This window comes from Macaca nemestrina, chromosome 1, assembly GCF_043159975.1.
Source record: "Macaca nemestrina isolate mMacNem1 chromosome 1, mMacNem.hap1, whole genome shotgun sequence".
NCBI lineage: Eukaryota > Metazoa > Chordata > Mammalia > Primates > Cercopithecidae > Macaca > Macaca nemestrina.
In genome coordinates, this window is record NC_092125.1 from 155,829,484 (window position 1) to 155,854,300 (window position 24,817).

General features: G+C 38.5%; 1 protein-coding gene across 3 annotated transcripts in view; it reads left to right on the forward strand.

The window, feature by feature from the left end:
• Positions 1-24,817, forward strand: part of LOC105482678 (ubiquitin specific peptidase 33) — a 71,557-nt gene that overhangs the window by 35,177 nt on the left and 11,563 nt on the right. For 2 of the 3 annotated variants that reach the window (XM_011742896.3, XM_011742898.2), the window contains 14 exons: positions 100-213; positions 902-980; positions 2,064-2,481; positions 5,326-5,466; positions 7,654-7,766; positions 8,882-9,054; positions 9,153-9,247; positions 10,183-10,216; positions 12,803-12,848; positions 13,391-13,571; positions 15,908-16,034; positions 17,236-17,405; positions 18,704-18,785; positions 20,140-20,248. In XM_011742896.3, the coding sequence (XP_011741198.2) occupies positions 100-213; positions 902-980; positions 2,064-2,481; positions 5,326-5,466; positions 7,654-7,766; positions 8,882-9,054; positions 9,153-9,247; positions 10,183-10,216; positions 12,803-12,848; positions 13,391-13,571; positions 15,908-16,034; positions 17,236-17,405; positions 18,704-18,785; positions 20,140-20,248 (1,882 nt within the window). The remainder of the gene's footprint in view (positions 1-99; positions 214-901; positions 981-2,063; positions 2,482-5,325; positions 5,467-7,653; positions 7,767-8,881; positions 9,055-9,152; positions 9,248-10,182; positions 10,217-12,802; positions 12,849-13,390; positions 13,572-15,907; positions 16,035-17,235; positions 17,406-18,703; positions 18,786-20,139; positions 20,249-24,817) is intronic. The other variant, XM_011742897.2, reaches the window with a different exon arrangement.

Here is a 24,817-nt window from a genome sequence, read left to right on the forward strand (position 1 = left end):
CAGCTATAGGGATGTACGTGTTGTCAGTTAATTGAATGACCAGAAATAATCAGTATTAGCTTTGACTCCACTCTAACATTTTTCTCTTTTTAAAATTAGCCCACCTTTGACACAGTTTTTTCTTGATTGTGGAGGATTAGCACGAACAGATAAGAAACCTGCCATTTGTAAAAGTTATCTCAAACTAATGACAGAGCTGTGGCATAAAAGCAGGTATGTAACTTAATATACTTTTCTTCTTTATTAAACTTTTAAATGAATATTATAAATATTTAAAGGATGCAGGTCCATTTATGGAGCCAGAAAAAAGGAGAAGACAGACAGATTTGAGACAGCTTTGTTTCAGGCATGTTACATTTGAAGCTGAATGTAAGGTGTCAGAGAAGTTTTAGAAGCAGATGAAGGTGTCATGAAAGTCTGGAAGTATTTGGACTGGTGATATAGTGTTGGAATGTTAAAGCTGCTGTACAGCTGCTGTTACTGGAACTTTAGAGTTTTATATTCAGAAGTAGGCATTCTCACAATGATAAAATCAGACCCTAAATACTATATGAATATTTTCCTGCTTATGTTTATTTATTCTAAAGTTTAGCATTAGGATCACAGTTTACTGTAATATGTTAATAATTTTGTTTTAGAACTATTTGGGAAATTTGCATTTTTGAAAAGTCATGGGGTGAAGCATAATCATTTAATTGAGGGAGTATAGCAGTAAAATATCACTTAAAATATCAAGGATAAGGTGTTCTGATGTGCCTGTGGAACATATTAGGCAGTTTTGAATGATTTTTTTGAAATGTAATTTTCAATTTATTTAACACTTTGAATTATTGGTTGTTAATTTTTAAAATAAAAATTAAAAATAACAAAAATTACTCTTTAAAAATGTTTTCTTGCTCAGGCCAGGATCTGTTGTGCCTACTAATCTGTTTCAAGGAATTAAAACTGTAAATCCAACATTTCGGGGGTATTCTCAGCAGGTTAGTTTATTGCTTTTCTTTTGTAATTTTAATCTAAATAAATTTTGAAAATGCCATTATGTTTTTTTTTGGTCCACTTATCTTTTGGGGTCATCACTCCTTGTGTCTTTCTTTTGCCAAGAATAGTAACCCTTTTTCTTGTTTATTGTTTATATTTTTTCAACTTTCCTTTATCTTTATCTTTTTTTGAGGCAGAGTCTCGCTCTGTCGTCCAGGCTGGAGTGCAGTGGTGCAATCTTGGCTCACTGCAGCCTCCAGCTCCTGGGTTCAAGCGATTCTCCTGCCTCAGCCTCCGGAGTAACTGGGATTACAAGTGTGTGCCACCATGCCTGGCTAATTTTTGTATTTTTAGTAGAGATAGGGTTTCGCCATGTTGGTCAAGCCGGACTTGAACTCTTGACCTCAGGTGATCCACCCTTCTTGGCCTCCCAAAGTGTTGGATTACAGTCATGAGGCACTGTATCCAGCCTTTTTTTTTTTTTTTTTTTTTTTTTTTTAAAAGAGTGATAATGTCTCATTATGTTGCCCCCGCTGGTCTTGAACTCCTGACTCAAACGATCCTCCCTCCTTGGTGTCCCTAAATGTTAGGATTACAAGCATGAGCCCCTACATCCAGCTGAAGTTGACCTTTGGATCATCTTTAGTTTATTAAAATTTTTATCTGACTGGGTGTGATGACTCATGCCTGTAATCCCAGCACTTTAGGAGGCCAAGGTAGGCGGACTGCTTGAGCCCAGGGGCTTGAGACCAGCCTGGGTAACATAGGGAGACCTCATTTCTAAAAATAATTTAAAAATATGTATCAAGCGGGTGTGATGGCTCATGCATGTGGTCTCAGCTACTAAGAAGGCTGAGGTGGGAGAATTGCCACCCCATCTCAAAAAAAGAAAACTTTACTTACCTAACTTTTTGGAAGTGAGTGCATCTTCATTTCTCTAGTGCTTTATGCTCTACAAACTGGTATTTTCTCAATATAGTGCTATATGTTTATATATAAGTTGATAATGATATTTTGTATATTTTCCCTTATGTTTCTATATACACATGTAATGAAGTGGTAACATTATGTTGCTGATATATTAGGATGCTCAAGAATTCCTTCGATGTTTAATGGATCTGCTTCATGAAGAATTGAAAGAGCAAGTCATGGAAGTAGAAGAAGATCCGCAAACCGTAACCACTGAGGAGACAATGGAAGAAGACAAGAGCCAGTCAGATGTAGATTTTCAGTCTTGTGAATCTTGTAGCAACAGTGATAAAGCAGAAAATGAAAATGGCTCTAGAGGCTTTTCTGAAGATAATAATGAAACAACAATGTTAATTCAGGATGATGAAAACAATTCAGAAATGTCAAAAGATTGGCAAAAAGAGAAGATATGCAATAAGATTAATAAAGTAAATTCTGAAGGCGAATTAGATAAAGATAGAGACTCTATATCTGAAACAGTTGACTTAAACAACCAGGAAACTGTCAAAGTGCAAATACACAGCAGAGCTTCAGGTGACAATTTAGTAGTTTGTTCATGAAAATGATATTATTTCATTTGTAGACATGGGTGTTTAATTGTTACTTTGGGTATTTCTAATTAGAATTATAGTTTAGCAGTATTTGCATGTGAGTATTGGTCATAAAATGATAGAACCTGAGGAGAAAAGGAAATTTTGGGGTCATTTAATTATATAAGAAATTAATTCTCCTTTTGAAGTAAACATTTCATCAGATGTCTTTTGTATGGTCATGCAGTAATCTGAAAAATTGGGCTCCCCAGAATTTTCTCTTTTATTTTAAGCAAATTATGTTGTGATCCTGGAAAAAAGCAAATAACCCAAATTGCAATTTCCTTTTTTTTTTTTTTTGAGACAGAGTTTCACTCTTTTTGCCCAGGCTGGAGTGCAATGGCACGATCTCGGCTCACCGCAACCTCCGCCTCCCGGGTTCAAGCGATTCTCCTGCCTCAGCCTCCCGAGTAGCTGGGATTACAGACATGTGCCACCACCCTGGCTAATTTTGTATTTTTAGTAGAGACGGGGTTTCTCCATGTTGGTCAGGCTGGTCTTGAACTCCCGACCTCAGGTGATCCACCTGCCTCGGCCTCCCAAAGTGCTGGGATTACAAGCGTGAGCCACGGCGCCCGGCCAGCAATTTTCTAATTATATACATTAGTAGATTAAGATTGTTGTCATTGGAGTCACATCAGATGTGTTTTAGTGTAGAAGTTTAATTAACTATAGTGAGCCCTGCTGTGATAGATTATGCCGTGTTACTAGTCAGTGTTACTTTGAGAAAGAGCATGTGGCCAAATGAAAGCTAAATTGCCTTGTAATTTATCTCTTCAAGAGTTAACTTCTCTTGGCTTTAAATGTGGTATTTAGTTTTCCAAAGCACACAAAATTGGGCTGTTAGAGGTTCAAATTATGTGATCTTAAAATAAGTGGCAGGCATGTAATGTAAAAAAGTTTTTTTTCTGTGATTACTGAAAAGTGAGAGTAACTAAACAATTTATTTAGGTATTTGAATGAATCCAAAATTTCTTCTTGAGAAATATTCTTAACTATGGGAAGATTTGTGGTTCACTTGTATAAAGTGCACAGATGCTTTCTAGTCAGGAAGACTTAAGAGTGTTAGGCTCCTTAATTATACTGATCTTGTGTAGAAATTGGGAGTGAATAAATATGTCAGTTTTCAGTATTGAAAGACTTAGCTTTGACTGCTGTCCAGGATTTTCTTGTCAAAAGCCCAGTTAAGCCTGATTAGGGACATACTCATCTTTTATTGCTCTGTAACAGGTTTGTTCTTATATATAGTAATTAGGGGATAACCTAAGTCAGGAGTCTGAGCTTTTAGGTGTTTTAAGGGCTTAATGAAAAAAATCTGGTGAAGTCTGTAAGGCACACAAACCTAAAATACTTACTCTCTGGTCCGTTAGAGGAAAAAATTGCCAACTCCCAATCTAAATCTCATTAACTTTATTCCCTTCAGAAAGTCCTAGAGTGAGTTGTTTTTTCACTCCCAATATTATGCAGTCTCGTTTAGTCATGGCTGAAAAATTGAGAAATGCCTGTGTGAAAAACGATTTTGCATTATCTGGAAAAATTTCTGAGTACATCCCCTTTCAAGATCTCTTATGAACAATTCTCTTTTCTTCACTCAAATAGTTACTGAGCACATTCCCTTGCCCTGGAATATGTTAGGCACTAGGAATCCAAAGCAAACAATTAAGATAGCTCTTATATTTTCTTGATTCATCTTATAATTCTAAAAAAAGTATTTCCTGATGAAGTGGTGTGTTTTTTCTTTTATTACAGTAAGAACAAAATAATTTATGATTACTTTATACCTACATTTCTTTATTTTGATTATTATGTTAGTTTGGGAGAATAATCTGTTTTTCTTTCACATGGTTTTGAACTTCTAAAAAACTGTCCTGAATATCTTTTTTTTTTTTTCCATCTGAAACAGGGTCTCATTCTGTCACCCAGGCTGGAGTGCAGTGGCATGATCACATCTCACCACAGCCTCAACCTCCTGGGCTCAAGTGATCCTTGCACCTCAGCCTCTTGAGTAGCCGGGACTACAGACGTACACCACCATGCCCAGCTAATGTTTAGATTTTTTTTGTAGAGATGGGGGGGTCTCATGATGTTGCCCAGTTTGGTCTTGAACTCCTGAGCTCAAGCAGTCTTCCCATCTTGGCCTCCCAGTGTTGGGATTATAGGCGTTAGCCACCCAGCCTAGCCTCTTTTTTTTTTTAATGCTATATTTGGACAAACAAGATCCTCTTTGGCTTTGTATTTCCACTGCTCACTTCCTAAACTGCCTGTAATAGTAGTATGTTATGAAGATTAGTTGGGGTCGGGCATGGTGGTTCACATCTATAATCCAAACACTTTGGGAGGCCAAAGTGGGTGGATCACTTGAGGCCAGGAGTTTGAGACCAACCTAGCCAACGTGGTGAAACCCCATCTCTACTAAAAATACAAAAATGAGCCGGGCCTGGTGGCACATGCCTGTAATCTCAGCTACTTGGGAGGCTGAGGCAGGAGAATTGCTTACATCTGGGAGGTGGAGGTTACAGTGAGCTGAGATCGCACCTCTGCACTCCAGCCTGGGGGACAGAGGGAGACTGTGTCTCAAAATAAACAAACAAACAAAAATTAGTTGGATTTCTGGGTAGAAGGTTACTGTTATTTTTCTTAGTGAGCACTTTGTTAAGTATTTAACTTGACATTTGTTAGTATGAATTGTGTTCAAAGTATCAAATTAAGAAACCTTTAAATTAACATTACTGGACAGTTAGAATAATTTTCCTATTTAGGGTAATAATACAAATTTTAAATCTTACAGAATATATCACTGATGTTCATTCGAATGACCTGTCTACACCACAAATCCTTCCGTCAAATGAAGGTGTTAATCCACGTTTATCAGCAAGCCCTCCTAAATCAGGCAATTTATGGCCAGGATTGGCACCACCACACAAAAAAGGTAAAAAGTTTCTCTTATTCAGTCTCTTTTGCTTTGGGTCTTAGTTTAAAATGATGGTTTTGATTCTTGATAATTTAAAGTGTTAATTATGAAATACGATTTGATCTTTTAAAATTGATAGCGTAATTTTACATAGACATGATTACAAATTTTGTGTGTTGGTACTCTGTTTTTAAAATTTTACATACAGTTGAATTCACTTTTTCTTGTGTAGAGCTTTATGAATTTTAACACCTGCAGCATAGATTCTTGTTACTCCACCACAAACGAAATACAGAACAGTTCTAACACCACAAAGAATTCCTGCATAGTACTACTTCGTAATCAGATCATCTCTCTACTCCTATGTTCTGGCATCCTTGATTCTCTTTTCTTATTGTTTTGCCTTTTCCTAGAATGTCATATAAATGGAATCATATAGTATGTAGTCTTTTGATTTTCTAAAATCTTTTTATATGTAGTCTTTTGAAACAGGTTTGCCTCTCAGGATAATGCATTTGAGATTCAGTCATGTTACTGCATGTCTGAATAGTTTGTTCCTTTTATTACCAAGTAATATTTCTTTTTGTTTTGTTTTGTTTTGTTTTGAGACGGAGTCTCACTGTCGCCCAGGCTAGAGTGGAGTGGTGCAACCTTTGCTCACTGCAGTCTCCGCCTGCCAGGTTCAAGCAATTCTCCTGCCTCAGCCTCCCAAGTAGCTGAGACTACAGGTGTGCGCCACCATACCTGGCTAATTTTTTGTGTTTTTAGTAGAGATGGACCATGCTGGTCTCGAACCCCTGACCTCGTGATCTGCCCGGCTCTGCCTCCCAAAGTGCTGGGATTACAGGCGTGAGCCACCGTGCCTGGCCTAATATTTCAGTTTTTATGGGTATACCACTATTTATTTACTTACTCATTGGTGGACTTTTGAATTGTTTCCAATTTTTGGCAATTATGAATAATGTTGGTCTAAAATTTATGTACAGGTTTTTGTAAGAACATGTTTTCATTTGTCTAGGACAAATACCTAGAAGTGGGGTTACTGGGTTTTATGTTTGTTTAATGCTTATAGTTGTATTAAACTGCCAGACTTTTTACCAGAGTGTCTACCATTTAGTATTCCTTCCAGGTATATATGAGAGTTCCAGTATTATGTTTTCTTAGAAGAAAACATAGGAGAAAGTCTTCGTGGCCTTGAGTTAGACAAAGGGTTCTTAAAGACGTTAGAAGCATGATCCATTAAAGAAAAAAATTAAAAATTTTTGTTGACAAAGGACATTCAGAGAATGGGAAGATAAGGTTGGATATATTTATAAATCATACAGCTAGCAAAGGACATGTATCCAGAAATATATAAAGAACTCTTAAAAACTTTAAATAATGGAATCTTTTCTTCAAATAAAGCCTTGCTTGGAAACCAAAGCAAATAAGTGAAAACAGAATTGCTCTGAAATCAGGATAGGGAGACTGAACCCCTTCTATTTCATCTTCAGCCTGATGATGACTTTCATCATCTTTCCTTCACTTTCTAACCTCTTTGCCTCTTCTTTTGACTTGTAGAACATTTAAATAACATCCCAGTGATGAATATTGTGCTAATTTAGAATTTGTTCCTTTTCTTATATGAATTTGTTCCCTTTCTTACATTTATGGTGGCCAACGATCATACTTTTAAAAAAACAACAGGCCAGGCGCGGTGGCTCACACCTGTAATCCCAGCACTTTGGGAGGCCAAGGCGGGCAGATCATGAGGTCAGGAGATCAAGACCATCCTGGCTAACATGGTGAAACCCTGTCTCTACTGAAAATACAAAAACTTAGCTGGGCGTGGTGGCAGGCACCTGTAGTCCCAGCTACTTGGGAGGCTGAGGCAGGAGAATGGCGTGAACCCGGGAGGCGGAGCTTGCAGTGAGCCGAGATTGTGCCACTGTACTCCAGCATGGGTGACAATGCGAGACTCCGTCTCAAAACAAAACAATAACAACAACAAACATCTTAAGCCTTGTCTGCTTAGTTTCTTTTCTTTTTTTAATGCTTATGCTCTTTTGAAGAGTATTTTGAAAATTTCCTTATCAACACAGTAAGTTTTACAGTTTAAGGATTCTAGAGATCATATACAAGTAAGATTGACAAGACAAAAAAAGATTCCAGAGAAAAATGTGAAGAGCTGCTTTGATTTTTTTTTTTAATGTTTTTCAATCCTAGCTCAGTCTGCATCTCCAAAGAGAAAAAAACAGCACAAGAAATATAGAAGTGTTATTTCAGACATATTTGATGGAACAATCATTAGTTCAGTGCAGTGTCTGACTTGTGACAGGGTGAGTATGAGGGTATTAGAATACACAGAAAATTCCTGTCAAATGCTCTTTAAAAATGTGACAAGATGATGTGAAAAGTTTAATTCCTTCTCTTTGCTATTGATGATCATACATGCATTTATTGTGTTTACATCAATACAAATTGATTCTAGGTGTAGAATTTACTTTTTTGGAAGTAGCAGCATCCTGTTTAAAGGATAGTGACCCATCATTGGACAGGCACATATTATCCTTCGCCATCTATTTTGGTTACATATAAAGGCGAGAAGTTGCTCAGCAACAAGAATTAGTAACACCTGCATATTCTCCCAGGCTGATGAAATTTGTGTACTGGGAATTTGTTGATATTCACAGGTACAAAGCTGTGAATGTATCTTTTATATTTGGTTATAATATGGTTTGTAAATATTTTTCCATGTTTAGGTTGGTACTCAGATACTAAAGGTAGTATCAAATTCATAGACAATAACCAAGGCATAAATTAAAATCATGAATTTTTAAATAACACTTCAATCCTTCAAAGTTTCTTTGAGCTTTTCTTAAGTACAGTTTTACTTTAGTGCAATGATGAATGTGAAATAACATCTCAAAAACAAAAAAGATTTCAATTATTGTGTTGGAATCTCAAGTCAGATCTAAGAACTTTCAATAGGATCGTTTTAATGTAGGTTATTTTGGTACTAAATATTTAAGTGAAATTATCAGACATAGTTTTAGCTATTTAAAATTAGATGCCAAGTTTTGCCTCAGGCTTTTTAAAGAAACATTTTAAAACTACCATCAAGGTCAGTTTTCAAAAATAAATACAATAGTGCTTAAGAGTTTGGACCTCAAGATGCAGTGGCTGGATTTGGGGTGTTTAATGCTGCAACATCTGTGATTGTAATGGGGATGCTAATAGCTACTGCACAGGGCTTATGTGAAGATACCTGATACAGAGCAAGTTTTTTTTTTTTTTTTGGCTATTTTGACTATTAAAGCTGTTCAATTTGTGTGTGTGTTTTTTTTGTTTTTCGTGTTTAAACATGCTTTGATCTTTAGAGTCTAAAATCTAACCTTGTAAATGTTTTGCTGCATTATGTTCATCCCATTTTTAAAACACGAAACAATTTTAGGTGTCTGTAACCCTCGAGACCTTTCAAGATCTGTCCTTGCCAATTCCTGGCAAGGAAGACCTTGCTAAGCTGCATTCATCAAGTCATCCAACTTCTATAGTCAAAGCAGGATCATGTGGCGAAGCATATGCTCCACAAGGGTGGATAGCTTTTTTCATGGAATATGTGAAGAGGTATGCATTTATTTTCTTTGTATTACATGATTGTTAAAAGTGCTGTTTCTGCTGTACTGGCAGAACACTTCCTTTTTTTTCTATCAATGATGTTTCAGGTTTGTTGTCTCATGTGTCCCTAGCTGGTTTTGGGGTCCAGTAGTAACCTTGCAAGATTGTCTTGCTGCCTTCTTTGCCAGAGATGAACTAAAAGGTAAGAAATACAGTAATATCTATGGCTAAATTGTTGTAGGTGAATCTAAAATACAAGTGGGACTAAATAATAAAATGTATTCATAAAAGCTAAGTTTTAAGACAGCTTAATAGTAATTTCACATATTGGCATTAGGTTAGTGTCCACCTTGATGATATAAATATAACAAGAAAAATCACATCCTTAAGTAATTCATGTGAATTCCTGTAGTATAAGACAAATGATAGGTGAAATTTTTTTTTTTTTTGAGACGGAATCTCGCTCTGTTGCCCAGGCTGGAGTGAGTGAAGTTGCACAATCTCTGCTTACTGCAAGCTCCACCCCCCTAGGTTCATGCCATTTTCCTGCCTCAGCCTCCCGAGTAGCTGGAACTACAGGTGCCCGCCACCACGCCCGGCTAATTTTTTTGTATTTTTAGTAGAGACGGGGTTTCACAATGTTCACCAGGATGGTCTCAATCTCCTGACCTTGTGATCCGCCCATCTCGACCTCCCAAAGTGCTGGGATTACAGGCGTGAGCCACTGCGCCCGGCAGTGAAATGTTTTAAAGCTGTTCTGAGATCCATAGAAGGGCAAACTCAATCAAAATAATGGACTTATTTATGTGTCTGTAATTGTGAACTACTCCGTATCATTTAAGGTCATTCACTATTTTTGTGTATCTAGTACCTTGCTTTGACATATGACAGGCACTCAGTAAGTTTTGTTCAATGAATAAATGAAAAAGATACTATTTGAGGTAGGTCTTCAGTGTTGGCAGGAGTTAAGGGAGGGGAAGGTAAACAGTAACCTGATTCATGAGCATAGACTGAAAAAAGGGAACCTTGTTTTACTGTGGTGGGAGGTCAGCATGGGGCAAAATCAAAGAATTACAGGACCATAATAAGCAATTTGCTGTTAATTTGAAACCAATGCCACATCTGTTTTATTTGCAGGTGACAATATGTACAGTTGTGAAAAATGCAAAAAGTAAGTGACATTGACAGTGCTTTTAATTTCATGTTGTGTATTTTTCTTGGTTTTTAGAATTGGGTATGTGGAGTTAAATTTGCACTCTATTTAGAAAAATATAGGCCAGAAAGCTTTATGCTAGTAATAATAGAGATTAGCTGTTTTGTGAAACAAATGTAAGGTAAAAATTTGACAGATTTAATAGGCTTATCTAAGATGTGAGAGAGTATATTTTGAGGGATGAAATCTGTACGTGATTTTGCATAAAACGTTTTCCTAAGTAAGGCAATATTTTCTTCTGAATTACGATTTTAACAGGCTAGATTCAGGAAGTAAAAGGTACAAAGTTTCAGATCTACATAAAATTCCTAAAGGTTATACCAACTTCAATGTTATCTGCTGTTACAGTGGCAGACAAAAAAGAGAACTAAAGTCTGATTTTGTTTACATCTACTACCAGCTGCCTTTTTCTATCTTGTAATCAATTTAGACTTTCAATGCTTCTTAGTGGTAAGTCAGAAAAAAGTGTTGGAAGACTTGGCGAAAAGCAACTATTTGTGAGGCAGAGTGAACTGGAAATTTCTTCTCAATCTCTATAATAGACATGCAACGGCCTGCTAATAAGATCTGGGATAATACAGACTTCTACTTCTTGGCAGTAACCTCAAGGAAACATTGATCTGAAACTGATCATGACATGACAGAAAGGAATGGTATACTATTTGGTTGATAAAGATGAGAAAGCTGACTTCTACTTTTGGAGACATTTTATCACTTTGTTCTTGAAGCCCTAGCTGCCTGCTGTAAAGGAAGTTGGCTTGGAAAGGGATTGTTTCTTGTAAAGCAAAGCATACTAGGAAAAAGATAACAGGGAAGATGGAAAAGAACCTTGCATCTACCTCCAAATTCAAAGTAGAGATCTGTCGAATGTGTATTAATTTCGATTATTAATAATAACCGTCCTTTATCTTTTTACCACATGTAAGAATAAAGTTTTTTTTTTTTTCCGTTTGAGACATAGTCTCATTCTGTCACCAAGGCTGAAGGTTCACTAGCATGATAACAGCTCTTTGCAGCCTCAGCTTCCTGGTCACAAGCGATCCTCCTGCCTCAGCCTCTGAAGTAGCTGGGACTACAGATGCATGCACCATGCCTGGCTAATTTGTATTTTTTGTAGAGATGGGGTTTATGTTGCACAGGCTGGTCGCAAAGTCCTTGGCTCACAACGACTTGCCAACATTGGCTTCCCAAAATGCTGAAATTACAAGCATGAGCCACTGTGCCCGGCCGAGACTTTTTTTTTTTTTTTTTTGAGAAGGAGCCTTGCTCTGTCACCCAGGCTGGAGTGCAGTGGTGTAATCTCAGCTCACTGCAACCTCTGCCTTCTGGGTTCAAGCAATTTTCCCTGCCTGAACCTCTTGAGTAGCTGGGATTACAGGTGCTCGCCATCACACCCAGCTAATTTTTGTATTTTTAGTAGAGATGGGGTTTTGCCATATTGGTCAGGCTGGTCTTGAACTCCTGACCTCAGGTGATCTGCCCACCTCGGCCTCCCAAAATGCTGGGATTATAGGCATGAGGCATGGTGCCTGGCTAAGATTTTGATATATTAACTTGAACTACACATTTTATAAAACTGAGATTTTGCTTTATCTGGTTTTACTTAATATCTAGATATTTTAAAGGCATAGCCACACCATAGACAGTAGCACATTTGTTAAAACAATTTTCGCCAAAGAGTTTTATAACTTTCTAAATTTTTGATTACTGATACCTTGGTTTAAATTACTATTATTATTTTTTGAGATGGAGTCTTGCTCTGTCACCAGGCTGGAGTGCAGTGGCACGATATTGGCTCACTGCAGCCTCCGCCTCAACCTCCTCAGTAGCTGGGACTACAGGCACGTGTCACCATGCCCGGCTAATGTTTTGTATTTTAGTAGACATGGGGTTTCACCATGTTGACCAGGATGGTCTCAATCTCCTGACCTTATGATCTGCCCGCCTTGGCCTCCCAAAGTGCTGAGATTACAGGCGTGAGCCGCCGCACCCGGCCAGTTTAAATTATTTTTTACAATAAGGACTCCAGTGTTTTGATTAAGATATTTAATGTATACATGTAACATAATTCAGTGGCAAGTATTTCTAGTCTGATATCTTTTGTCTCTGCCTTGCCTTGCCTTGCCTTGCCTTGCCTTGCCTTGCCTTGCCTTGCCTTGCCTTGCCTTGCCTTCCCCTTCCCCTTCTCCTTCTCCTTCCCTTTTCCCTTCCCCTTCCCCTTCCCTTTCTTTCTTTTCTTGTTCTGTTTTTTTTTTTTTTCAGACAGGGTCTCACTCCAGCCCAGGCTGGAGTACAATGGTGCGATCTCAGCTCTCTGCAAACTTCGCCTCCTGGGTTCAAGTGATTCTCCTACCTCCGCCTCCCGAGTATCTGGGACTGCAGGCATGTGCCACCATGCCTGGCTAATTTTGTATTTTTAGTAGAGACGGGATTTCACCATGTTGGCCTGGCTGGATCTCTGCATTTTCTAAAAGATTTTTGCTGCAAATTTAAATATACTAAGTTTTTTTGTAGACTAATTGATTTTCTCTTTTCTCCCCTTAGGTTGAGAAATGGAGTAAAGTTTTGTAAAGTACAAAAGTTTCCTGAGGTATGGACATTATTTTAGCTCAACTTGTATTATGTGGTAGGAACATAGAGTATTAATGTAACAAAATGTAGTAATAAATTCTCTTTGCTTGGTTAAAGAATTGAATGGTTGCTGTGCGTGCCTTTTTAAGATTATTCATTTTTAAAATATTAAGTTAAATACCGTAAGTGTCCTTTAACAGTGTGCTATGTTGAACAAAGTGTAATCATACTCGCAGGATCTTGCCAGGTCTAAAGTGTAAAATTAGAAAAACAAATAGCAGTGAACTTAGAAAGTACCTTGTTTCACCATTTCCATATTTTTAACATCTCTGGAAGCAGGTTATAATTGCAGATTAATATTTAACCTTGACACTTCAGTATGTATTGAATAGACTCCTTTAGCATTTAAAACTAAATAAAAATGTAAATAACTTTATAATTGTATTTTGATTGAACACCTCAGTTTCTTGCTTGTTGAATAAAAATATTACTAAGTTTTACCTATTATAATGCTTTTTGTTTTCTGTATTGACAAATTAGTTTTGAATTTTATTCTTTTAGATTTTATGCATCCACCTTAAAAGATTCAGACATGAACTAATGTTTTCCACCAAAATCAGTACCCATGTTTCATTTCCACTGGAAGGCTTGGATCTTCAGCCATTTCTTGCTAAGGATAGTCCAGCTCAAATTGTGACTTATGATCTTCTGTCAGTCATTTGCCATCATGGAACTGCAAGTAGTAAGTATATAGGTTTAACAGATGTTCCTAGATTAAAAAAAAAAATTAAAATAAGCCTAGGGATGGTGGCTCATACCTGTAATACCAGCCTTTTGGGAGACTGAGGTGAGAGAATCACTTAAAGCCAGGAGTTTCAGACCAGCCTGGGCGACATAGTGAAACCCCATCTCTACAAAAAAAAAAAAAAAAAGTTAAACATCCTAATTGATCTTTTAAATAATATCTGAATATCTAAAAGAAAAAAACATTAAAAACAGATGTTACTGCTAATTGTTAAAAATGTCAATTTTATGAAATTAAATATTTTTACTATGATGTTTCCAATATTGAAAATTGTATACAGTTAAATAATAAGGCATTAACATGATTTGTTTTGTTTGTTTTTTTTTTGAGACGGAGTCTTGCTCTGTTGCCAGGCTGGAGTGCAGTGGCACATACTTGGCTCACTGCAACCTCCACCTCCTGTGTTCACACCATTCTCCTGCTTCAGACTCCCAAGTAGCTGGGACTACAGGCGCCTGCTACCACATGCGGCTAATTTTTTGTATTTTTAGTGGAGACAGGGTTTCACCGTGTTAGCCAGGATGGTCTCGATTTCTTGACCTCATGATCCACCTGCCTCGGCCTCCCAAAGTGCTGGGATTACAGGCGTGAGCCACCACGCCTGGCCCTAACCTGATTTTTTACTGGGTTTTTTTAAGATTATGTGTTCTAACTGGGTGTGGTGGCTCACACCTATAATCCCGCATTTTGAGAGGCCGAGGCAGGTGGATCATCTGAGGTCAGGAGTTCTTGACCAGCCTGGTCAACATGATGAAACTCTGTCTCTACTAAAAATACAAAAAATTAGCCGGGCATGGTGGTGGGTGCCTGTAATCTCAGCTAGTCGGGAGGCTGAGATAGGAGAATAGCTTGAACCCCGAAGGTAGAGGTTGCAATGAGCCGAGATTGCACCATTGCACTCCAGCCTGGGCAACAAGAGCGAAGCTCTGTCTCAAAAAAAAAAAAAAGATAATGTTTTCTAATAACTAGGTGTTTGTGGGGGTTCAGTCAGGCTGGTGGGAAAAATTGTAGTTATAGAAAATATACACAAACCCTTCTGGAGGGCTGGGAGTTTTTACGTATAGTACTTGGCTGAAGGCAGCCTTGTCCCCTTAGTTAAATAAATTAGAGTAGAAACAAAGGAATATGGGGAGTTTATCTAACTAGCTTGTTTACCCATGTGGTCCTAAGACTAACCTTTGCTTTACTGGGTGCTTAATTGCTTTCCACTTGGAATGTTTGCAGTGTCATTTACCCTCTAGTAGTGCTGACTCAAGGCTTTGTCAGTTAATCTGTACTGAACAAATGCGAGTCTCACTGGCTGGTTGAGGCTTTGGTTGCAACTGCTTACAGCACTCTTCTTTTTTTTTTTTTTTTTTTTTTTTTTTGAGACGGAGTCTCGCTCTGTCGCCCAGGCTGGAGTGCAGTGGCCGGATCTCAGCTCACTGCAAGCTCCGCCTCCCGGGTTTACGCCATTCTCCTGCCTCAGCCTCCCGAGTAGCTGGGACTACAGGCGCCCGCCACCTCGCCCGGCTAGTTTTTTGTATTTTTTAGTAGAGACAGGGTTTCACCGTGTTAGCCAGTATGGTCTCGATCTCCTGACCTCGTGATCCGCCCGTCTCGGCCTCCCAAAGTGCTGGGATTACAGGCTTGAGCCACCGCGCCCGGCTACAGCACTCTTCTTGAAGTCTGTAAGTGGCCCGGATGCTCAGCTGGACTGGCAAAGCAGAATATCTGTGTCAGTGTACTTTATTCATCTGTCACTGGGTCAGGGTCTGCGGGACAGACCCTGGCAGGTGTTAGTGACTCATGTCTATAATCCCAGCACCTTTGTAGGCTGAGGCAGAAGGATCACTTGAGACTAGGAGTTTGAGAACAGCCTGGACAACATGGCAACACCCCATCTCTAAAAAAATAAAAATAAATTCGCTGGTTGTGGGGATGTGCACCTGTGGTTCCAATTACTCAGGAGGCTGAGGCAAGAGGATGGCTTGAGCCCAGAAATTTGAGGCTGCAGTGACCTGTGATCCCTTCACTGCACTCCAGCTTGGGGAACAGAGCAAGACTGTCTCTTAAAAAATAAAAAAAAATAAAAAAATAAAAAAAAAAATTACATGTTCTGTCATCAAGTGATGAAGGAATGGTGGCAAGCATGCAAATTGAAAAAAAAAATACAAGCATAGTTCTTCCTATATTCCAGCTACTGTGCTAGGCACTGGAAATATAAAATGTTTATCTTCCTTTCTTGTGTTGTTTTTGTATTACTGTAATGATTTCTTTTCCCTCAAATTCAGGTGGACACTATATAGCCTACTGCCGAAACAATCTAAATAATCTCTGGTATGAATTTGATGATCAGAGTGTCACTGAAGTTTCAGAATCTACTGTACAAAATGCAGAAGCTTATGTTCTTTTCTATAGGTAATGGAAATAGCTATAGATGTGAAAGAACATCTCACAGTTTGGGCTTATCAGTGATTAGAAATTGTTTTCCTCCTATTTCATTACAGTAAAATACAGTAAAAGGCTGTATATGTAGAATGATTCTTTGTTCAGAAAATGCTAAATCATTTACTTGAAGAGCAAAGGGATTTATTTTGTTTTAGAAAGATTAATTTTAGGGCTGGGCGTGGTGGCTCACGCCTGTAATCACAGCACTTTGGGAGGCCGAGGTGGGTGGATCACAAGGTCAGGAGTTCAAGACCAGCCTGGCCAAGATGGTGAAACCCTGTCTCTACTGAAAATACAAAACTTAGCCAGGCATGGTGGCAGTCGCCTGTAATCCCAGCTACTCAGGAGGCTGAGGCAGGAGAATCGGTTTAACCCCACGGGTGGAGGTTGCAGTGAGCTGAGATTGTGCCACTGCACTCCAGCCTGGGCAACAGAGTGAGATTCCATCTTAAAAAAAAAAGCCAGGCGCGGTGGCTCAAGCCTGTAATCCCAGCACTTTGGGAGGCCGAGACGGGTGGATCACAAGGTCAGGAGATCGAGACCATCCTGGCTAACACGGTGAAACCCCGTGTCTACTAAAGAATGCAAAAAACTAGCCGGGCGAGGTGGCACGCGCCTGTAGTCCCAGCTACTCGGGAGGCTGAGGCAGGAGAATGGCGTAAACCCGGGAGGCGGAGCTTGCAGTGAGCTGAGATCTGGTCACTGCACTCCAGCCTGGGCGACACAGTGAGACTCCGTCTCAAAAAAAAAAAAAAAAAAAAAAAGTTGTAATTTAAAAATTAGGCATTGATGGTCTGAATTAAGTACCAAATTTTCTCCTAAAGTAGCTAATAATGGAAGTATTACTATAAAAATATTTGGTATTTTTTAGCATCTTATAAAAGAAGGTGCTAGCTCCTGAAACAGAAGCAGATTAATTATTTAGCTTGATCTTATTAACAAACATTTGAATGCTTACTGTGTTCCAGTAGTTATGTGGATACCCGTAGATAGGATACAGTGTCATCCCTATGGGTATATAATGTATTTGGTGGATAATACAAAGTATATTTCTCTTGAAATTCCCAAGACCTAATAGTGTTAATATGTGTGCTGAATCTAATAGGAAGAAAAATCCATCTACTAGTAATGTAGTAAAATGCATATTGAATTTAATCATTGTTGTTAATAGGAAGAGCAGTGAAGAGGCACAAAAAGAGAGGAGAAGGATATCAAATTTGTTGAACATAATGGAACCAAGCCTCCTTCAGTTTTATATTTCTCGACAGTGGCTAAATAAATTTAAGACCTTTGCCGAACCTGGCCCTATTTCAAATAATGACTTTCTTTGTATTCATGGAGGTAAGAAATCCTGTAATGCAAAGCAGTGGTAGAAGTTTGCTGTAAAATAATTTGCAAATTAGGAGAGCCAAGAATTTTCCACTTATTTCCTATTTCCCCACCTGCTTTCAAACTTAATGGTTTGAGAAATTCACCTGTCCTTTTTAATTATAGATAATCTCTAGCTTCTATATTGAACATATATTTACTGAGTACATGCTTTCTAAACTTTTTGCTAGTGCCTAAGGACACTAAAGATCCTTTTTCTTCTGTGAAAGCTCTAATTTCATAGTAGAGTCAGATACATAAAACAGCTGTTTACATTACAGTGAGCTCCTCCATTATACATCATTTTTCCTACTTGAGGCATTCCTGTGCTGGTGATTTTATCTGCTAGCTATATTGGTGGTTCTTAACCCCATTGTCTAAATGAATAGCTGGTTTTTTTTTCCCAAGTATGGAAATGTATCTGGGATTTAAGAAAAAAAAGCCTCATAATTAAATGTAACTTTGGCCCTTGTGAGATTGACTGTGTTAATGTTTGTTACTACAATAAATAGGACCTTTGTATGATGCTGATTAAACTTCAGGGTTGAAGATGGGATATTCATGGTAATTATGTTTGTAGTGAAACCAAAAGGGATAGGGATACCTGTATTGGACATAGAAATTTTACGGTGTATGTTCATCTTGAGAAAACACAATCACCAAAAATGCTTTATAATTACCTTTCTTGGGAGAGAGAATGTAAGAACAATGATTGAGCTGGGTGCAGTGGCTCACACCTGTAATCCCAGTGTCTCGGGAGGCTGAGGCAGGAGGACTCCTTGAGCCCTAGAGTTTGAGGTTGCAGTGAGCCATGGTCATGCTGCTGCACTCCAGCCTGGGTGACAGAGTGAGACCTTGACTCAAAAATGGCCAGACACAATGGCTTATGCCTCTAATCCCAGCACTTTGGGAGGCCAAAGCAGGAGGATCATTTGAGTTCGTGATTTCGAGACCAGCCTAGGCAACATAATGAGAGCCTGTTTCTACAAAAAAATAAAAAAGTTAGCTGGGTGTGTTGAAGCATGCCTCTAGTCCCAGCTACTCAGGAGGCGGGTGTGGGAGGATCCCTTGAGCCCAGAAATTTTGAGGCTGCTGTGAGCCATGATCATGCCACTGTACTCTCTAGACTGGGTGACAGAACAAGACCCTGCCACTTAAAAAAACAATGAGGATTGATCAGTCATTTAGTTATTGTTAAAAAAATGAGTTTAATCTTTGAAAGGAATATAATTAAAAGCATGAGACAAATATGTTTAAATTTTTTTTTTTAGGTGTTCCTCCAAGAAAAGCTGGTTATATTGAAGACCTGGTTTTGATGCTGCCTCAGAACATTTGGGATAACCTATATAGCAGGTTTGTTTTTTAAATCAGACCATACAGTGTTGTGAAAGTCAGTTAAACTGGTTAAAAGGGGATTGGATTATTTCACAGATGCTCCTTGTGCTGTATGTTTATTCTTTTTCCTTCACTTATTCATTATAAAGTGTGAGTAGGAAGACTTTGTAGCTACTGTGGCATAGTCTAGATAATTAATTTTAATTTTTTTGTTCTAATTATCTGTCTGCAAAGGTATGCTGTGGTAATTTAAGTACTTTCTTTAAAATATTTTGCATATCCCCACACTAAAATTTTACATATGTATATACTCCCACAATTGAGTATCTTACTCTTAAATTGTAAATTTTTTTTTTCTTTTTTTTGAGACAAGGTCTTGCTCTGTTACCCAGGCTGGAGTGGAGTGGCATGATCTCGGCTCACTGCAGCCTCTACCTCCTAGGCTCAAGTGGTCCTCTCGCTTCAGCCTGCCGAGTAACTGGGATCACAGGCATGCATCACCATGTCTGGCTAATTTTGGGGTTTTTTTTTTTTGTAGAGATGGAGTTTCGCCATGTGCCCGGGCTGGTCTTGAACTCCTGGGCTCAAGCCATATGGCCGCCTTGGCCTCCCAAAATACTGGGATTACGGGCATGCACCACTGGGCCTGGCCTTAACAATGTAAATTTAAAAATTTTAAGATGGAGTCTCACTCTGTCACCCAGTCTGGAGTGCAGTGGTGTGATCTCGGCTCACTGCAACCTCTGCCTCCCAGTTTCAAGTGATTCTTGTGCCTCAGCCTCCTGAGTACCTGGGATTACAGGCGCACGTCTCCACGCCTGGCTAATTTTTATATTTTTAGTAGATACGGGGTTTCACCATGTTGGCCAGGTTGATCTTGCAACTTCCGACCTTTATTTTAAAACATTTTGCGCCACTAATTTCCTACTAATTATGTTTTCTTTAATTAAATATTGAAAATAATTCATACATTCAGTGCTTCTTAATTGAGAGGCCAGGGGAGGCCTTCATTTGATGAAAACTTGACTATAACTGTGATGTGTAATTTAACATTTATGTGTTGTATGATAATTTTTGAAATCACTTCTTTTACTTTGTTATTGACTCTAACATTTTGGAGCAGAAGTAAGGGAAAGTTGAAATATAGATAAAGCAAGTTAAGCAATAAACTGATGAAGTCACTGAACTTAATAAACATAATAACAAGTCCTCATATAGTTTTTGGTTTTTATATTACTTTGAAAATTTTATTAAGAGAATTTATTTTTACTGGGTATTTGGCCACTGACTTAAACGTTAGAAACAAACTTCCTAGAACATAAGCTTTCTTAAGATTGCCATAATTTTAATTCTTAAATTTTTCATGCTTTAGGTATGGTGGAGGACCAGCTGTTAACCATCTGTACATTTGTCACACTTGCCAAATTGAGGCGGAGAAAATTGAAAAAAGAAGAAAAACTGAGCTGGAAATTTTTATCCGGGTAAAAAAGTGATGCTTTTTAAATTGATCTAGGATAAAGATGAAGACCTGACAATTATCAGAGCTATATGATATTAATAAAATGATTGGATGAAAGAGTTGTAATAGATTTCAAGTGTTCTAGGTGCATAATGGTGAATGACCTCAGGCAGTTCACTACAGTTCTGTTGAGTTATGTTCTCCCTTTGTGTTTTTTTTGTGTGTGTGTGTATGGGACAAAATCTTGCTCTGTCGCCCAGGCTGGAGTGCAGTGGTGCAATCTCGGCTCACAGCAACCTCTGTCTCCTAGGTTCAAGCGATTCTTCTGCCTCAGCTTCCCAACCCAACTGGCGTGCCCCACCACGCCTGGCTAATTTTTGTATTTTTAGTAGAGACAGGGTTTTGCCGTGTTGGCCATGCTGGTCTCGAACTCCTGACCTCATGTGATCCACTGTATTGGCCCCACGAAGTGCTGGGATTATAGGCATGAGTCACTGCGCTTGACCCCTTTGTGGGTTTTTGTTTTTATGGATTGACAATACTTTTTTTTTTTTTTAATGTATTGGCACTGGCAGAAATCTTATTGAAATGGAAAATTACAGGTTTTCTTAAGTTAGTATTGTCTGTAGTCTATCCAGACTGCATGTACTACTTTCATTCTTTTGTGAGATATATTATTGTTTTGTTTTTTTGAGAGACTCCTGAGCTTATAAATATACCCATTTTTCACAAACTGAGCATATTATGAGGTGTCCCTTAATTGTAAGCAACAGAAAGTGTGGTCATAAAATCAAAAGCACGAACAACCAGGTTTTTTTTTTTTTTTTTTTTTTGAGACGGAGTCTCGCTCTGTCGCCCAGGCTGGAGTGCAGTGGTGCAATCTCGGCTCACTGCAAGCTCTGCCTCCCGGGTTCACGCCATTCTCCGGCCTCAGCCTCCCGAGTAGCTGGGACTACAGGCGCCCGCCACTGCGCCCGGCTAATTTTTTCTATTTTTAGTAGAGACGGGGTTTCACCATGGTCTCGATCTGCTGACCTTGTGATCCGCCAGCCTCGGCCTTCCAAAGTGCTGGGATTACAGGCGTGAGCCACCGCGCCCGGCCCGAACAACCAGGTTTTATGGGCAAGGGCTAGTACCCTTGCAATTATCGAGGTAGCAAGAAGTCTCTGCAGTGCTGCTGTCAGTAACATAGCTCCAACTATTTAAGACACTTGAAAAACTGGATCACTTGAGAGACATGTTCATTGATAAATCTACTGAGACACTATTATGGGGAGGAGTAATACTGCAAGAAAAAAAATTCTTTTAGTAAAAGCAGGGGAGAAGATATTAAGCAGATCAAAATAAGATGTCCAGTATGTTTCATATTATTCCTTTCCTGCACATGTGTAGACATACACGCACACCTGCTTTTCCTCATTGATTCAGGGCATTTTTGGGTCCTTGCCTAAAGTAAAGTAAATTTTACGTAAAAAAAAGATATAGGTATAGATTTATTTATTTTACATGGGCTTCATTTACTTCTTGAATCTAAGGAAGCAAACTTTAGTTGAATATTAAAAATAGTTTTTTCTATCAATGCTTAAATAATGGCGAATGACTGTGTCTGTCAGGGTTTGATTAATAGAAGCTATTCTAAGTATTTTGAATAGAATCAGAATATAGGGAATGAGAGCGTTACATTACTATCGAAAGGACTGGGCAGTTGAGGCCAAGAAGACCACTGCTGACTTTCAGGAAATCTAGAAGTGGGATAGGGTTACCACATTGTGGGTGGGAGGAAAGCAGTGGCCAAGGATGGTGTTTTATAACCACACAGGGTAAAGATAACTTCTGTATAGTGAGTGGCATGAGCCCAATCAAGAGTGTTAGAGCCCAGGCAGAATGAGAAGGAATGCCCATATTGGCCTGATATTGGTGGCTACAAGGATATAGCATAGTGGTGGTAGTGGCAGTGAGCGATTGGTTCCATATGGGAAAATGATCAAGTCATAAGTGTAATGAGTGCCAAGTTTCTCATTGTCAGATGAGGAAGTTTCAAATATGGAAAAGGAGAAAACTAAACTGTACCTTGTATTGTTACTGGATTGGAGTTATGGGTATCTTTGTGAACTCATGATAATAACTGAGTAAATATGGACGTGTACGTGTGTGTGTGTGTGTGTGTGTATGTGTGTGAATATGCATGTATAGAAACTTAATATTTCTTAACTCTCACTGAAAGTGCCTTGGATCAATGATTACTCCAGTAGGATTGATCATACCTGGCTCTCAGATATATATATATATCTCTATATATTTATATAGATATCTATATATATAGATTGATTACTCCAATCTATTGATTACTCCAGTAGGATTGATCATACCTAGCTCTCTAGGTCTATCTAGATAGATCTGTATCTAGATCTGTATATGAAATATAGATAGAGCAGGTTAAGCAATAAACTGATAAAGTCACTGACCTTAATAAACAGATACAGGTCTATCTAGATAGGTCTATATCTGGATAGATCTATATGTAACTTTATATATAGAGAGAATATGTTCTATATATATAGAGAGAGAATATGTTCAATTCAAACGTATATAAAATATAGATACATATCTATAGATATATAGATATGTATATAGATGTAGATATATATCTATACATATAGATAGATATCTATACATATCTATGTATCTATATATTTCTGAATTTTATTTTAAAAGACAGGGTCTTATTCTGTCACCAGACTGGAGTGCAGTGGCTGGTCATAGTTCACTGTAACATTGAACTCCTAGGCTCAAGGGATCCTCCTGCCTCAGCATCCCGAGTAGCTAGGACTACAGATGCACACCACCATGTGTGGCTAATTAAAAATTTTTTTTGTAGAGACAGTGTCTTTCTGTCTTGCCCAGGCTGGTCTCTAATTCTGGCCTCAAGCAATTTTCCTGCCTCTGCCTCCGAAAGCTCTGGGATTACAAGCATAAACTACTGTGCCTAGCCTCAAAATAAATTATAGTAATATACAACCTCATTAAATAAAATAGGAGATATTGCATCCATATTGGTATAAATAAATAAATGAATAAATGGAAAGGATGAGGAATGGAATGTTTACATCATTTCAACTTAACTCCCTCATTAAACACTTATTAATTACAAAGGGAAAAGACTAAGTTTCAGCAGAGAATCCTGACACTATCTTGATGAAGATAAAATGAGCATCATTAAAAATGAAACAAATCAATTAGTTGGGTATGCTGGTGTATCCCTGTAAGTTCCAGTTATTCAAGAGGCGTAGGCAAGAGGATCACTTGAGCCCAGGAGTTTAAGACTAGCCTGGACAATGTAGCGAGACTTTGTATCTTAAAAGAAAGAAAAAAAGAAATGAAACAAATCAAAATTATGTGCCAGAATAGTGTACAATTAGAAGAACATGGCACCACTTCTTTGATACACAGGTGGATAACCTGAATCTCAAATGAGGAGAGTCACAAACTCAAACTGAGGGACATTTTATAAAACAACAAACTATTTGGAAGAAAGGAACATCTGTTCAACTTATTCTGAAATCAAACTAGGTAAAGAAAATTTCTTTGTATACTTGGAGTTTTCCTGTAAGTTTCAGATTGCTTCAGAGTTAAAAAAAATTCAAAACTGCATAAAGCCCTTGGAAACGATTTCAGCTGTCTGCCTATGACAATGCTCAGAAACGTGAGAAGCTACTGCTACTATCAGGACCCAAGTGAATTATTCAAGAGGATGCCCAGAAGACACAGGATGCTGCTGTTAAAGATGTTAGCTGTGTACAATACTAAGTGAGATTGGATTCTTTGGAAGATGCTTAGAAGTGGTGGCAAAACCCTACTTATGCTATCTGTGGATGCCTCAAGACTGCCCAAAGCTGCCACCAGAGGGGGAAATCGTTTTTCTTTCTCTTATACCTTTCATATATTTCATATATCATGGTTATATATAGTCTGGCATACTACTGGCAATGGATCCTGTAAAATGTAGGCTTGTCTTCACAGAAGGGAGTATATGAATAAATGAAAATGATGTTCATTAACAGATAATACAGCACAGCCTACCCCTTTGTCAACCCAGCACCCATATGCACTTATACAACCAAACAACAGTGGCAACAATATCATGCTTCTGCCTGACGTAATACAACTAGGCTCCTGCACCAGTATGTGTTTCATTTGCCCTTTCCCTGTGTTTAGGAGACCCAAAGTCCCATCAGTCACTATACCTATTTCTAAATGATATTCATAAATCTTTTAGTTCAGACAGTATAGTCACGCTTTTCCCTGTTATACTCTGATCTAAAGAATGAACTATAGGCCGGGCGCGGTGGCTCAAGCCTGTAATCCCAGCACTTTGGGAGGCCGAGACGGGCGGATCACGAGGTCAGGAGATCGAGACCATCCTGGCTAACACGGTGAAACCCTGTCTGTACTAAAAATACAAAAAAAAAAAACTAGCCAGGCGAGGTGGCGGCACCTGTAGTCCCAGCTACTCGGGAGGCTGAGGCAGGAGAGTGGCATGAACCCGGGAGGCGGAGCTTGCAGTGAGCTGAGATCTGGCCACTGCACTCCA